Here is a 13,487-nt window from a genome sequence, read left to right on the forward strand (position 1 = left end):
AGCTGCACCACTAACCGACTTACTAAAGAAAGGAGCTACGATACTTTGGGAAGAAAAACATGAATCTTGCTTCAAACAGCTTAAGGAGTATCTTGCTTCAGAACCTCTCTTAAAACTTCCAGACTTCACCCAAGAATTCGAGGTGATCACAGATGCTAGTAACCTTGCATTAGGAGGAGTCCTTACTCAAGAAGGAAGGCCTGTAGCTAATACTTCTCGGAAGCTTAGGATTCATGAAGTGAATTATGCTACACATGATTTAGAATTGCTAGCAGTTATTCACGCTCTCAAGCTATGGAGACATTATCTATTGGGACGAAAATTCCAATTGGTAACAAATCACAAGAGTCTTAAGTGGATTTTTACCCAACCGAACCTTAACATGAGACAGAGGAGATGGATAGAGCTCATGCACGAATATGATTTTGCTATTAAATTTAGACCAGGTAAGGATAATGTTGTGGCAGATGCCCTAAGCCGTAAAGCTTTTCTGGGGGCAATTTCTATGGCTAACAACCCTATTTTAGACAAGGTCTCAGATGCTGCTGTCAGAGATGCAGATTACCAGATGCTTGCTAGTATCCTACGTGAAGAAAGGGTATCATCAAATCGGCCTAAACCTCTACATTACTCCTTAGAAGATGGGAAAATTTACTATAGGAATCGACTATGCATACCTAAGGAATGCTATCCTATATGCAAGGCTCGTCTAAACCCGGCCTAAGATGATCGTTCTACACGGTGCACACACCAGGTCGCGAAAGCACTTGTCTGTCGCTAGGCTCATTTGGCCTAAGGTGATTGTTTCTACACGGTGCACCTCTCTCTCTCTCTCTCTCTCATGTAGTGTATGTGGTTTTTCAAATAAAGCCATACATATAATCCATAAGCGTCATAAAAGAATATTGTCATTGAACTGCATAGTGCTTTTGGATCTCGGGGCTTCTTGTCTGCTCAGCTCGAGGTGGCAGGTGAGGATGATGCAGTCGGTCGTTTAAAGGATCGATGGGTGGTCTAGCTCTGCTTCTGGAGCTTCTCTCCAAAGAAGGTTCTGCTATTGTTTTTTCCAAGCCTGCTGCTGTCCACTCCTTTGCATCACTCAGCGCGCTTGCTGCAGCATCTGCGGCTGCTTCTTCTATTGGAATCGTACCTCTCTATGTCTCCAGATCATACATCAGGTACAGATGCCCTAAGTTTCAGCAATTGTACTTATAGGTTTGAAGGTGCTCGTGTCCATCTGCACATACGTACAACCACTTTTTGGTTAATTTTTTTTCTGCTCCAACGCAAGAAGGGTGACTTTGCACACATCCTACATCGTTCTTACTATTTGATGAGTGATTATGGAGATAAACATAAGTAAATGAGAGTTCAATTCGTGGAGAGAGAGAGAGAGAGAGAGAGAGAGAGAGAGAGAGAGAGAGAGAGAGAGAGAGAGAGAGAGAGAGAGAGAGAGAAACGTGAGCATTTTGAGTTGCTGTCACAAGTGTGATGATTCTAGAGGCCGGCTGGACAAAAAAGTCTATGTAAGCCGGCGAAATTTGAGCCTCGATTTGCAGGCTACCATGTGGCAGTCCATATGGACATTGTACGAAAGCTTGAGACTTTTTGGGCTGGATTTTTTAGCATCTGAAAAGTAGCTTTTGGGGGCCCTGTTTAAGGGGACCTTATAACCCTTTGTAAGTGTGCCTTGGGGGTGGCTTTGGCAGATCAACTTGGTAGCAGATTGCAGAGATCACCTCCCAGCCGTTGTACTTTTGTGAACCATCAATAAAGAAAGAAATACCAAAAGGGGCTGGGGCTAGTGCATTTGGAAGTAGAACTTCGCCGCTTTGTATCGATTCTTTTCTCTCTCTCTCTCTCTCTCTCTATTCGTGTGTTGCTTTTGATTTCTCGCTTTGAGCCTACTACCGTGGTATTAGAGATTAGATGATTCTTCTCCTATGAAGGATCCAATCTGTTTTCTGCATAACACATAAGTTTTAGCATTGAATCCGATAGAGACATCATCCCACCGACTACTCCTTTACGGGAGATGAAGAGCACTCCAATCCTAGTAGGGAATAGACAGAAGCAACGGAGATTCCAATCGTCAGGTGAGAGAATTTAGACTTTACACTTCGACAAATCTTTACTTCTTTCCTTGCCTTGATGTGTCCTTCCTAGGATGAATGATGGTTCCCTTTAGAGAGAGATTGAGAGTTAAAAGATGTGTAGAGAGAGAGAGAGAGAGAGAGAGAGAGAGAGAGAGAGAGAGAGAGAGAGAGAGAGAGAGAGAGAGAGAGAGAGAGAGAGAGACCCGATGGGGTCCCAACCAACCCTCTTAAGGGCCCTTAACACCATTGCTGATGTGGCATGTGCTTTTGATTGCGTAAATGGAATGTACACACATGCAATACCTCAATGCAGACTCTATTGACTCGAATGGGGAATGTCGCCGTGGTAACTCTTCAAAAAGAAGCACCTTCGGGGCCGATTTTATACACCTGTGGATCAATCTCGACGAGGGGTGGTTGATGGCCACCAAGGGGTAGAGCTGGGGCTGATTTGCGCTCCCGATGATAGAGGAATTGTCATGTGACACATCCAACCCTATGTGTCCGTGGACAAGCTACAACACGACAAGGGTTCAGTCAGTCCAATCAGTCTAGATTTAGAAGTGTTCTGGCTCTTTTGTGAGTTTGTTCGCAGACCGTGCATGCCAGACACTTGGTGTATATGCATAAGCATTCCCATCAGACTCCATTAGAATCCTTCAGCCCTTCAGGGGAATTTTCCAGTGCATTTAACCTATTTTACCTATTTTTCACTTATTATTTTTAAGTGACTTTTGTTGGAAAGTGGGTAGGGCAAATTGAGTAAGGTTGTGTATAAGCAAACTAGAGCTAGCACTTTCTGGAGAAGAGGCAGCAGGAGCACCTTGCTCAATAGGCAACTTTTCAGCAGAACCCATTAGAAGGCCTAGCGTTTTGCAGATTGTAGGAACTAGCATTTTTTTCCATGAAGACCAGCCTGGCGTTTTTGCTCAGCAGATCAGCCTCGGCTACCGCAAGACAGCAAGAGCCTCAGTGTTTTTGCAATAGAACAGCAAGTTCAGCCACTAGCGTTTTGCATTAGCCTTCATCGCCAGAAGAAGTTCCAGACAGCTAGCGTTTTTGACATCAGTAGCCCTAGCGTTTTTGAAGATCTCCGCATTTGCAGATTTCAGCCTTAGCTGATTTTCATCAGTAAAAGAGTAGCAGATACGGCAGGAAAGACCATCAGTTTTCAGCCGAAAGAAACCTCAGTTTTTAGCCCTAAACCTGCAAATTTTTAGCGACAAAGACCCCAGGAACAGCCCCCAAAATCAGCTTTTTTGGACCTGTAGCAGATTTTAGCCCATAGCATTTTTGGACAGGAGTAGCAAGATTGCAGATTTCAGCCCTTAGGTCGACTTCGTCATCATCGTCGTCATCGTCGACATAGCCTAGACTTGCATCAGTCTCATGCATACCATTTGTACCAGTTTGTGCAATCATAAGTAGACCACTCTCGCCGACGAGAGTGGGGCCTTCGAAGGAGGGTTTTACGTCTCTGGTGTCGTATTTCTCTTCTCTCTCTATCTCTCAGTCTCATACACTTGCACGCACAGTGTCCATTCACTTTGTTTATGATCATAGCACTCTCTCATTAAGAACGGAAGGCTCTCCCTTCCATAAGAATGAAAAGGAACCTTGAGCATAGTTCGGAGCACTCATCTTGAGCAAAGTTCATGTAAGGTGCAGCGGAATGAATGCTGTATTTTCTCAAGATTAGTGATCTTTATTTGCTCAAGGTTCTTTTTAGTTCTTAGGGAAGGAGAGAGCCTTCTGTCACAAAGTGATGACGTGGCGGACAACAGAAACCCTAATTTCTGCCAAAAACCCTAATTTCCGAAAATCGGGTAGGCTTTAAAAAAATAAAAATAAAAATTTATTAATGATGAGCGACGCGAATCTTGCTTTTTCTCCATGCCATGAGAAAGAGAGAGAACTTGCTTAAAAAAAAAAAAAAGAGACTCTAAGAGAGAGAGAACTAATGCTTTTTTATTTTTAAAAGCTTTTGGGGCTCTGCTTTTGGGCATCCCTTGTACCTTTAAATACGTGGTGAGGGCTTCACTTCTCAGAGGATCTGGACGCAGAGTCTGAGAGTGAAACCCTAACCTCTCTCTTGTACTTCGATGATTGGTTAATACAAAAAGAAATACCGGAAGGGGCGCCAGTCTTTGGGGCCAATATCTCTAGGCACGGAACTCCGCCTGGCCAGTGCAAATCTATTGTGATCTGTGAATTGTTTGAAGTGGTTATTTGGTGCTGTCGTGATTGATTCTTGACTTGGAGTGTCCAAGTCTGTTACAGTGGTATCAGAGCACGGCCGATTTCTCTTCTACGGGAAATCCGATCCCCAATTTTTTTCCGCGGCACCTATGGCTTCATGCAAGGATCAGTCGACTCCCTCTGCATCTGAAGATGCGGGCTGGGATCACAACGAAGATTGAGACAGAGAGTATGGCCCGCCTCCGCCTACTTAGGCGGAGCGGCGAGAGATGGAGCGTCGCCAGTTGATCGGCGATGCAATGATGATGATGCTCAATTTTGCGAAGGACCCAAAATTTGCAAAATATATGAGCGAGACTTCTTTTCAAGAAGTGCGTGAGCAATGGCAGAAAACCACTACACCCACTCTCAAGAAACCTTCTGCTCACAAGAAATATTCAGAGAAGGAATTAGAAGAGGTGGTTGATGCACGGATTGATCAGCTTTTCGACGTGCAAAAGAAAGGCAAAAAGCACGGCAAAAAGCAGAAGAAAGGCACTGACTTCCCGGGATATTTGGGTCGTCAGTCAACTTTTGACAAGGCAAAGACACAGAAGAAGCGTGTTCGATTTGAAGAACTACTTCTTCTTCTTCTTCTGACAGTTCTTCTAGCTCTTCAGACTTGAGCGAAGAAGACAGGAAAAGCAAAAAGCGAAGCAAGAAACAACGCTTCGGAAAGGGCAAGAAAAAGGCAAGGAAGTCTAAGTCTCGCCCAGTGAGTGACACTTCTACAGAGGACTCGTCTACGGACAGTTTAGACTGTGGCAACGGAAACTTTTATGCGAACAAGAGGAATTTTTACAAAGCCAACTAGTATGACTTTCTCGAAGATAAAAGCAAGAAAGTCCGAGAGTTTAAGGAAGGTGGCCACTCGATCAAGTTTGATACTTTTTTCAAGATACTCTGATGCTTCGAAGGCTTTGTCTTTTATACAGCATTTTGACATCGCTTTCGCGGGAGGACGCTATTTAGAGCACTCCAAGATTCGGAGAGCTGCCTCTTACTATAAGAGGAATGCTCGTACTTGGTGGTCCACGCTTCTTTTAAACAAGATTGCGCCAGTTAAATGGCTGAAATTTAAGAAGCTTTTTATTTCTTCTTGGTTGACGCAAGAATATGAATAAGATATACGAGCTGCTTGGAACCATCTTCGGATGACCAAGAAAGATACAATCAATGCTTATTGTGAAAGATTCTGGAGCTCTTTTCTACCCGCCTCTTCATTCAAGAAGATTTCGTTCAGAGAACAGATTGAGCGGTTTACCTTGTGTCTACCTATAGAGATCCGAGATCACTGCTTGGAATAGAAGTCAGCTTCTATTTAAGCTTCTATTTAGGAGTTGATGAGTCATGCGAAGCGGGGCTTTGCCATTCACTCTGGCAGTTTGACCTACCCCACAGATAAGGCCATGACACAACGAGCCGAAGAGACTTCTGGGAATGAAAGTAGAAAGAAAAAGAGCAACCCAAAGAAAAAGGATGCATGACCCAAGCTTACTCCTGAGGAGAGAGCTCGCTTCATCAGAGAGGGGAAGTGCTTTGGATGCGGGGAACATGGACATATCTCCGCGAAGTGCCCTAAAAAGGCACAAAAAGGACAGAATGATAAAGACGACGACAGGCCTGAGAGTTCGAGAGCAGCTGAGGAATGTGGCAGAAAAGGCAGATAGAAAAGCAGAACTGGTACCACATGGCGTGGGACCTGCACCGTATCTAATGAATGAAAGTACAAACTTTGCCGCTTTTGGGGCAAAGTGAAGGATCATGAAGCTCTTTTGAAGGAGCCAAGGCCAACTTCTTTTCACTTGGAATTGGCGGCTCGATTTGGATTTACGCCCGACAGATAGACGCCACAGGCGGAGGTAGTTCGACTGGCACCCAGATGGGATGTTGCCATTACACCCAGCATTGGCAAACTTCGTTTGCAATGACAGGGGTGTTCAGGGCACGTGAGTGACGTTCTACTCAGGATCCCTTGGTACCACAAGAACTACGCTGTGGTTTGACTACCGGGCAGAGAAAGCGACTTTGATAAATGAAGGGCTTAGAGATTGTACTTGATGAACTTCAGTTTCTTACTCATTCTTTTGGGAGAGAACTGAACGATGGATAAAGGTTGAATATGTTTTGACCTGATCAAAAGAACGCCAAGATTTTTCTCCACACTCATGCCGATTGCTTTTCAGAGGGCCTGAAGATCAAACCATTGATCTTATACCTGGAAGCACGCCACCGAATCGGCAGCGTTACCGTGTGAGCCGAGTACAGAATGAAGAGATTATGAACCCAGTGAAAGACCTCTTGGAAAAGGGTCTTGTCGAGCATAGTACTTCACCATATTGCTCTCCACTGTTGTTGGATTTGAAGATAGGCGGATTTTGGAGAATGTGCATCGATTATAGAACTCTTAACAAAATCACCATCAAGAACAGATTTCCGATTCCTAGGATCGATGATATACTTGACAGGTAACAAGGATCCTCGTGCTTCGTGCTTTAGCAGGATTGACTTGAAGAGTGGATATCATCAGATCCGAATCGCGTCGGGAGACGTCTACAAGACAGCCTTTCAGACGACTTTTGGGTTATTTGAGTTTTTGGTGATGCCTTTTGGCTTAACCAATGCTCGTGCGACATTTAAGTGGAGGATGGACAGGATTTTTCGAGAGTACAGGCTATCTGTTGGCACTTTCTTTGATGATATCATTGTTTTCTCCAAGAATGAAGCAGAACACAGAGATCATATGTTTAAGAGATACATTTTTTTTGGGAAACTTTGTCTCAACATCAGGAGCACAAATGGACCCAGCCAAGATAGAGACTATCCGTGATTGGCCCGATTTGAAGAATGCCCATGAAGTTAGAAGCTTCTTGGGACTGTGTTCATACTACAGGCGGTTCATACGAAAGTTTGCAGAGGTTGCTTCCCCTTGTGCATATCTTGATACAGAAAGGAGTCCCTTTCTTGTGGGGATCCATAGAGGTGACTGCCTTTCAGACATTGAAAGAGAAATTGACTACAGGACCAGATTTGACTTTGCCAGACTTGCAGAAGTCATTTGAAGGATTTTGTGATGCTTATGGTCATAGTCTTGGTGCGGTCTTGATGCAAGAAGGCCATGTCATAGCTTACGAGAGCCGTTTGTTCTCTAGGCCGGAGATAACATCACATATTTATGAGAAAGAGCTTTTGGCGGTTATCCATGCTCTTACTCAGTGGTGGCATTACCTACTCGGAGCGGATTTCACTGTCTTTACAGACCATTAGAGTTTACGCCACTTCTTGTCACAAAAGCAGCTTTTGGAAAAGCAGATGCGGTGGGCGAACATCTTGTCATAGTTCCACTTCCAGATTGTCCATGTGCAGGGACAGAAGAATGTGGTGGCAGATGCTTTGTCTCGGAAGCCGTTGGTTCAGGCTATTTCCGCAATACATCATAGGAGCTTCGAGGATATGGTCGATCAGTATGCCACATATACAGATTTTGCAGATATTTTCACACGGATACGGGATGGGGAGACAGTAGCTGGATACTCCCTTCGGGAAGGCTACTTGATGAAAAAGACTATGTTGTGCGTTACACAACCGTTGAGGGAAAAGGTTATGACTGAATGCCACTGTCCACCTTTTACGGGTCACCGCGGCATTGCTACCACCATGAAGGGTTAGAGAGATACTTCTTTTGGTCGAGACTCAAAAAGGACGTGGAAGAGTTGTGTGCAGTATGCCAAAAGGTCAAGTTTGACAGGCATAAGGCACAGGGATTGTTACACCCTTTACCCATATCCACCCGTCCTTGGAAAAGTATTGAAATGGATTTCATTTTTGATCTCCCGAGAACACAGAATGATCACGATGATTTTCCGATTACATGGCACGCCTGAGACGATTGTCTCCGACAAAGACCCCAGATTTATGAGTTTGTTTTGGAAGGCAATTTGGGAGAACATTGGCACGCAGTTGCAGTTTTCGTCATCGTTCCACTTGCAGACTGACGGGCAATTTGAGATTGCTAATTCAGTGATTTTAGATTTATTGAAGTCTTGTATCCCGGATAAGAAGACTCAATGGGAAAAGAACTTACCTTTGGTGGAATTTGCCTACAATAACACGATACACTTTTCGATTTCGACGGGGAAGACGCCATGAGAGATTGTTGAAAGTGCTGCGAAGGTTCCATCCTTCCTAAGCACGAAAGATTAGATATTTGAAGCGGATGAATATTCGCGAGATTTGGATATGGCTTTTGCCAAGGTTCGTGAGACTTTGCAGGAGTCTCAAGAACGACAGAAAGAGGCAGAGGATCGCCATTGTCGCGACTTGAAATTGAAGGAGGATGATTGGGTGCTCTTACGTTTTGAGAAGGCACGCCTACGAAAGAAAAAGGGAAAGGAGAGGCTTTTTCCAAAGCTTAGTATGCGATACTACGGACCTTTCCAGATCACTGACAAGATAAATGATGTCTCCTTCTGATTGAAACTGCCAGATACTTGGAGGATTCACAATGCATTGCATGTGAGTCTCTTTAAATTTATTAAGGGTGATGTGCTTGATGATGGGGAGCTTGATGAGCAACCCGAAGTGGAAGAAAATGAGGAGATCCTTGTTCCTGAACAGATTTTGGCACATAACGATACGAAGAAAGGTAAAGTCCGAAGTCGGTTCTGGGTTAAGTTCAAGAACTTTCCTGCATTTGATGCGAAGTGGATGGAGGAGGAGGACCTAGCAGATACTTCTCGGATTGTGAAATTTTACCTCGATGTTTTGGTTTAGCATAGTCTACTCCAAATGGAACCCAGAAATTCAGCTTGGCCGAAGATCTGGTGCAGTGGGATGCACAAGAGGGGAGTCACTCCACTCCTTTGTCAACAGATGCCTTGATTTTGATACTAAAGTCACTGATGTCTCTTTGAGCTTCAGGGATATTGAGAGCTGACAGTATTCTGCTGGATGACTTTATGAAATGGAATTCCTGATTATGATACTGTTCTTGACTTCTTGTGAGTGCAGAAACTGATAGCCGAAATGACTGCAGCATTTTGGTCTGATTGATCTCGAATAGACATGGTTGCAATATGGGTTAGTCAATCGGACATAGATGAGGTCCCGATTGGACCTAGATGTGATTGCTAGCTACATTGCCGATAAATCATGGTCTAAGATCCGAATGAATGTTGAATGTCATGTGATGTCTTGTGATGTCGTGTGATGTGACTGTCGATTTTGTACATGCGCTAGATGTGTCTTCCTAGTACGTAGGTACTAACAGTGAGTGTCTGCTAAGACGGTTTATGGCTTTTGTTGGTTTTGCAGGCGTAATCGCGGTCGATTACAATGCTTTCAAGAGGGGGGTATGTCACAAAGTGATGACGTGGCGGACAACAAAAACCCTAATTTTTGCCAGAAACCCTAAAATTCTTGCAAACCCTAATTTTTGCTAGAAACCCTAATTTTCAAAAATCGCGAAGGCTTAAAAAATAAAATAAAAAATATATTTATTAATGATGAGCGACACGAATCTTGCTTTTTCTCCATGCCATGAGAAAGAGAGAGAACTTGCTTAAAAAAAAAAAAGAGACTCTCTAAGAGAGAAAGAGAACTGATGCTTTTTATTTTTAAAAGCTTTTGGGGCTCTGCTTTTGGGCATCCCTTGTACCTTTAAATACGTGGTGAGGGCTTCACTTCTCAGAGCATCTGGACGCAGAGTCTGAGAGTGAAACCCTAACCTCTCTCTTGTACTTCGATGATTGGTTAATACAAAAAGAAATACCGAAAGGGGCGCCAGTCTTTGGGGCCAATATCTCTAGGCACGGAACTCCGCCGGGCCAGTGCAAATCTATTGTGATCTGTGAATTGTTTGAAGTGGTTATTTGGTGCTGTCGTGATTGATTCTTGACTTGGAGTGTCAAGTCTGTTACACCTTCCGTCTTATGGAGAGTGCTATGATCACGAACAAAGTGAGTGGATATTGTGCGTGCAAGTGAATGAGACTGAGAGAAGGAGAGAGAAGAGATACGGACACCCGAGAGGTTGTAAAACCCTCCTCCGAAGGCCCCACTCTCGTTAGCGAGAGTGGTCTAACTTTGATTGCACAAAGGTGTACAATGATGATGCATGGACTCATGCAATGGGGGCTATGTCGATGACGACGATGACTTTAGGGCTGAATTTGGTCCTCTTCTATCTGCTGTCCACAAAGGGGGAAATGCTGAGGATCTGGAAGATCTTGGGCTGTTTTCGTATGGCTGAAAATCCCTGTTTTAGTGTTGTTTCGATGGCTGAAATTCTCTGATTTGTAGAGGCTCATATAGCTGACAAAAATGCTGGGTTATTGCATTGGTCAATCTGCGTTTTTGGGGCTGAGGTCGAGGGTTGAAAACGCTGCCTTGCTGTAGGGCTGAGGCTGCGTTTTTGTGGCTGTAATCGATGAGAATTTGCAGGTCTTGCTAGTGTTAGTAAAACGCTGAGGCTGCTGCCGGTAGGGAGGAAAACGCCAGGCAAGGTGAGCTTTGATGGCGATGGGCTGAAGCTTGAGAAGGGCCAAGGGATGGCGATGATCAAACGCTGGGGCTGAGGGTGGAGTGGCCTCACCAAGATGGCTTGGGGAGGGTCTTGCTGAGAGGGAGGGAACACCTGTTGCTTGGAAGCCTGTTGAGCAAGGATGTTGTGCTCCTTGCTCATCTGCCCTATTGTGCTAACTTGGGTTTGCTTATATATTAACTTACCCAATTTGCCCTACTGAGTTCCCAACAAAAGTCGCTTAATAAATAAGTGAAAAATGTCAAACATAGGGAAAAATGGGATAGTCACTTGAAAAATTCCCAAACTGACTTTTGATGGAATCTGATGGAAATGCTTATGCTTATGCAGTGTGCAACCAGAGGATATGCATCTACATTGAGTGACTGGGCATGCACGGGCTACGAATAGACTCACAAAAGTGCCAGATCACTTCTAATCTAAACCGACTGGACTTGACGGAAACCCTGTTATGGTGTAGCTTGTCCACGGATACATAGGGTAGGATGTGTCACGTGACATCCCCTCCTTTTTAAAGTGAGGTACTGGTATCGAACTGTATGGCGTCGAGGGAGAACAGGATCCGGATACATAGGGTAGGATGTGTCACGTGACATCCCCTCCTTTTTAAAGCGAGGTACTAGTACCGAATTGTATGGCGTCGAGGGAGATCGCCAAAAGGATCCGGAATCCTGGAAGGGACTCTTTGTCGGCCCACTCGGATGTGTGGGTCGTGCGGTACTTGAACTTCATAAAGGTCTTGTCCATGTAAAGTGAAGGAAAAAATCTTGTCTTCTCTAAAGACTGTGTATGCAATGTCGATGAACATAGAGACGGAGTGACAACGCGTTCATCAAACACATGCAAACAATGCGCTCGAATCTTTCTCTTAAGATCTAGAGCAATCAATTGTGGCAATTCACAACGGAAATGCCCATGCTTGGTGCTCACACTTTCATGTGCTCTTTTGGGTACTGCGTCATGCGAAGGAAGAGACATGGAATGTGATTTCCTTACATACATACCTTTCAGCTTTTCATGAACAATCCGCATACATTCGTGCTCATCCATGAGAGAAACGTGCTCAACATACAATATGTCATGCATAGGAAAAGGGATCACATAACGATGCTGACTAAAATATAGGAAACGATCACGAATGAAACATTCGAACAATGCGTGCGTATCAATCATGCGAACACATAATACTTCCTGTGAGGGCTCTTTGGACCAAGGCTCGAGAGCCAAGATCGGTTCGTCCTAAATGATCAAATCGTCCTGTGGGGGTTCTTTGGACCTCGACTCGAAAGCCAAGATCGGATCTTCGTGATTGATCGAATCTACAACGAGGTTAGCTTCGCTAGGAAAAACATCCACTAACACATCATCCTTGTGAACAATCACATCATCTTCATGCAATTCATCATGCTTGTCTTTCATCCAAATCATCATGCAAATCATTATCATTCAAATCATCATGCTTCTCACAATCATGCAAATCATGTGTGTCATGCTGTGGAGAAAAAGAGATTGAGAGAATCTCCTTATCCCAAATCCTTTCAATCTTTTCCTGCATATTAGCAATGAGAGAGGGAGAATGAGCAATCTCCTCTCCATGAATGATAGTAGGAGAATCACTTTTGGCATTGAGAGTTAAAGTGTTAGCTTCAAAATCAATGAGAGCGTTAGTCTCATGAAACCATCGAATGCCCAAAATCATATCACATCCTGAGAGAGGAGAAACAACAAATCTTCTAGTGAAGGCAGTCTGTTGAATTGCAAACAACACATCTAGGCACTCCTCTGTGATGAGAGCGTCCATACCGGGACGAAAGCCAGAGACCTCGATAGGAGATCTTGAACTAACTTCGAGGCGGGCTCTCTCAACAAGAGAGGAGCTGATCACATCATGCATACTACCCGGGTCAAACAGTATGACAAAACGGTGCCCCGACGTATGACCATAACATTTAATGAGAGATTCATCAATGGGAGGGTCCTGAGAAACTTGGGGCATACTCGTGTTATCATTCATTGCATTGACAGAGAAAGTGGGTGCTGTGGGTTCTTTAGATTCATTCGATTCAAGCTTAGGACATGTTCTTTTTATGTGACTCTTAATGTGACAATGAAAACAACGACCTTCCTTAGAATAAGTGCTTTGTTCTTCCAACGTGATGTATCCTCCTACAATTCCTTGTGCTACCTTTTCATCTGGAGTAAGCTTAGGTTTGCAATTGTGTTAGCCTTACCCTTAGATTCATTGGAAGAATTCTTTGTTGAGAGACTGTTGGAAGATTGGTTAGAAGAGTTATCATTCTTACCATTCTTACCGTTCTGAGGGTTCTGAGAAGTCTGCGAGGTACTTGTGGAAGTCTTGTTCTCCTTAAGCTTTCCCTTGTTGTGCTTCATCTCCTGTGCGAGAGCAATCGCTACTGCCTTGTTGAGATCGATTGGAACGAGCACCTCGACATCGTACTTGATATACTCGTCCAATCCAAAAAGAAAAGCCTCTTTGCGCTCATCATTTGATTTTCGTAATTGAGTGCCTAGCTGCAAAACACGATTAGAAAAAGACATAACTGGCATACCATTTTGCTTGAGAGAGCGCCAATCGTCCTTCAATTGTGCGAG

At 44.1% G+C, this 13,487-nt stretch overlaps 1 protein-coding gene across 1 annotated transcript in view; it reads left to right on the plus strand.

Moving 5' to 3' along the window:
- Positions 1 to 910: 910 nt before the first annotated feature.
- The window catches only part of LOC147460072 (isopentenyl-diphosphate delta-isomerase), a 116,654-nt gene continuing 104,077 nt past the window's right edge, over positions 911 to 13,487 (plus strand). Inside the window, exon 1 of the mRNA XM_086511217.1 lies at positions 911 to 1,178. Within this exon, the coding sequence (XP_086367343.1) occupies positions 1,006 to 1,178 (173 nt within the window). The 5' untranslated portion in view covers positions 911 to 1,005. The remainder of the gene's footprint in view (positions 1,179 to 13,487) is intronic.

The sequence above is a fragment of the Adiantum capillus-veneris genome, chromosome 4 (genome assembly GCF_014529385.1).
Source record: "Adiantum capillus-veneris isolate H3 chromosome 4, ASM1452938v2, whole genome shotgun sequence".
Taxonomy (NCBI): Eukaryota; Viridiplantae; Streptophyta; class Polypodiopsida; order Polypodiales; family Pteridaceae; genus Adiantum; species Adiantum capillus-veneris.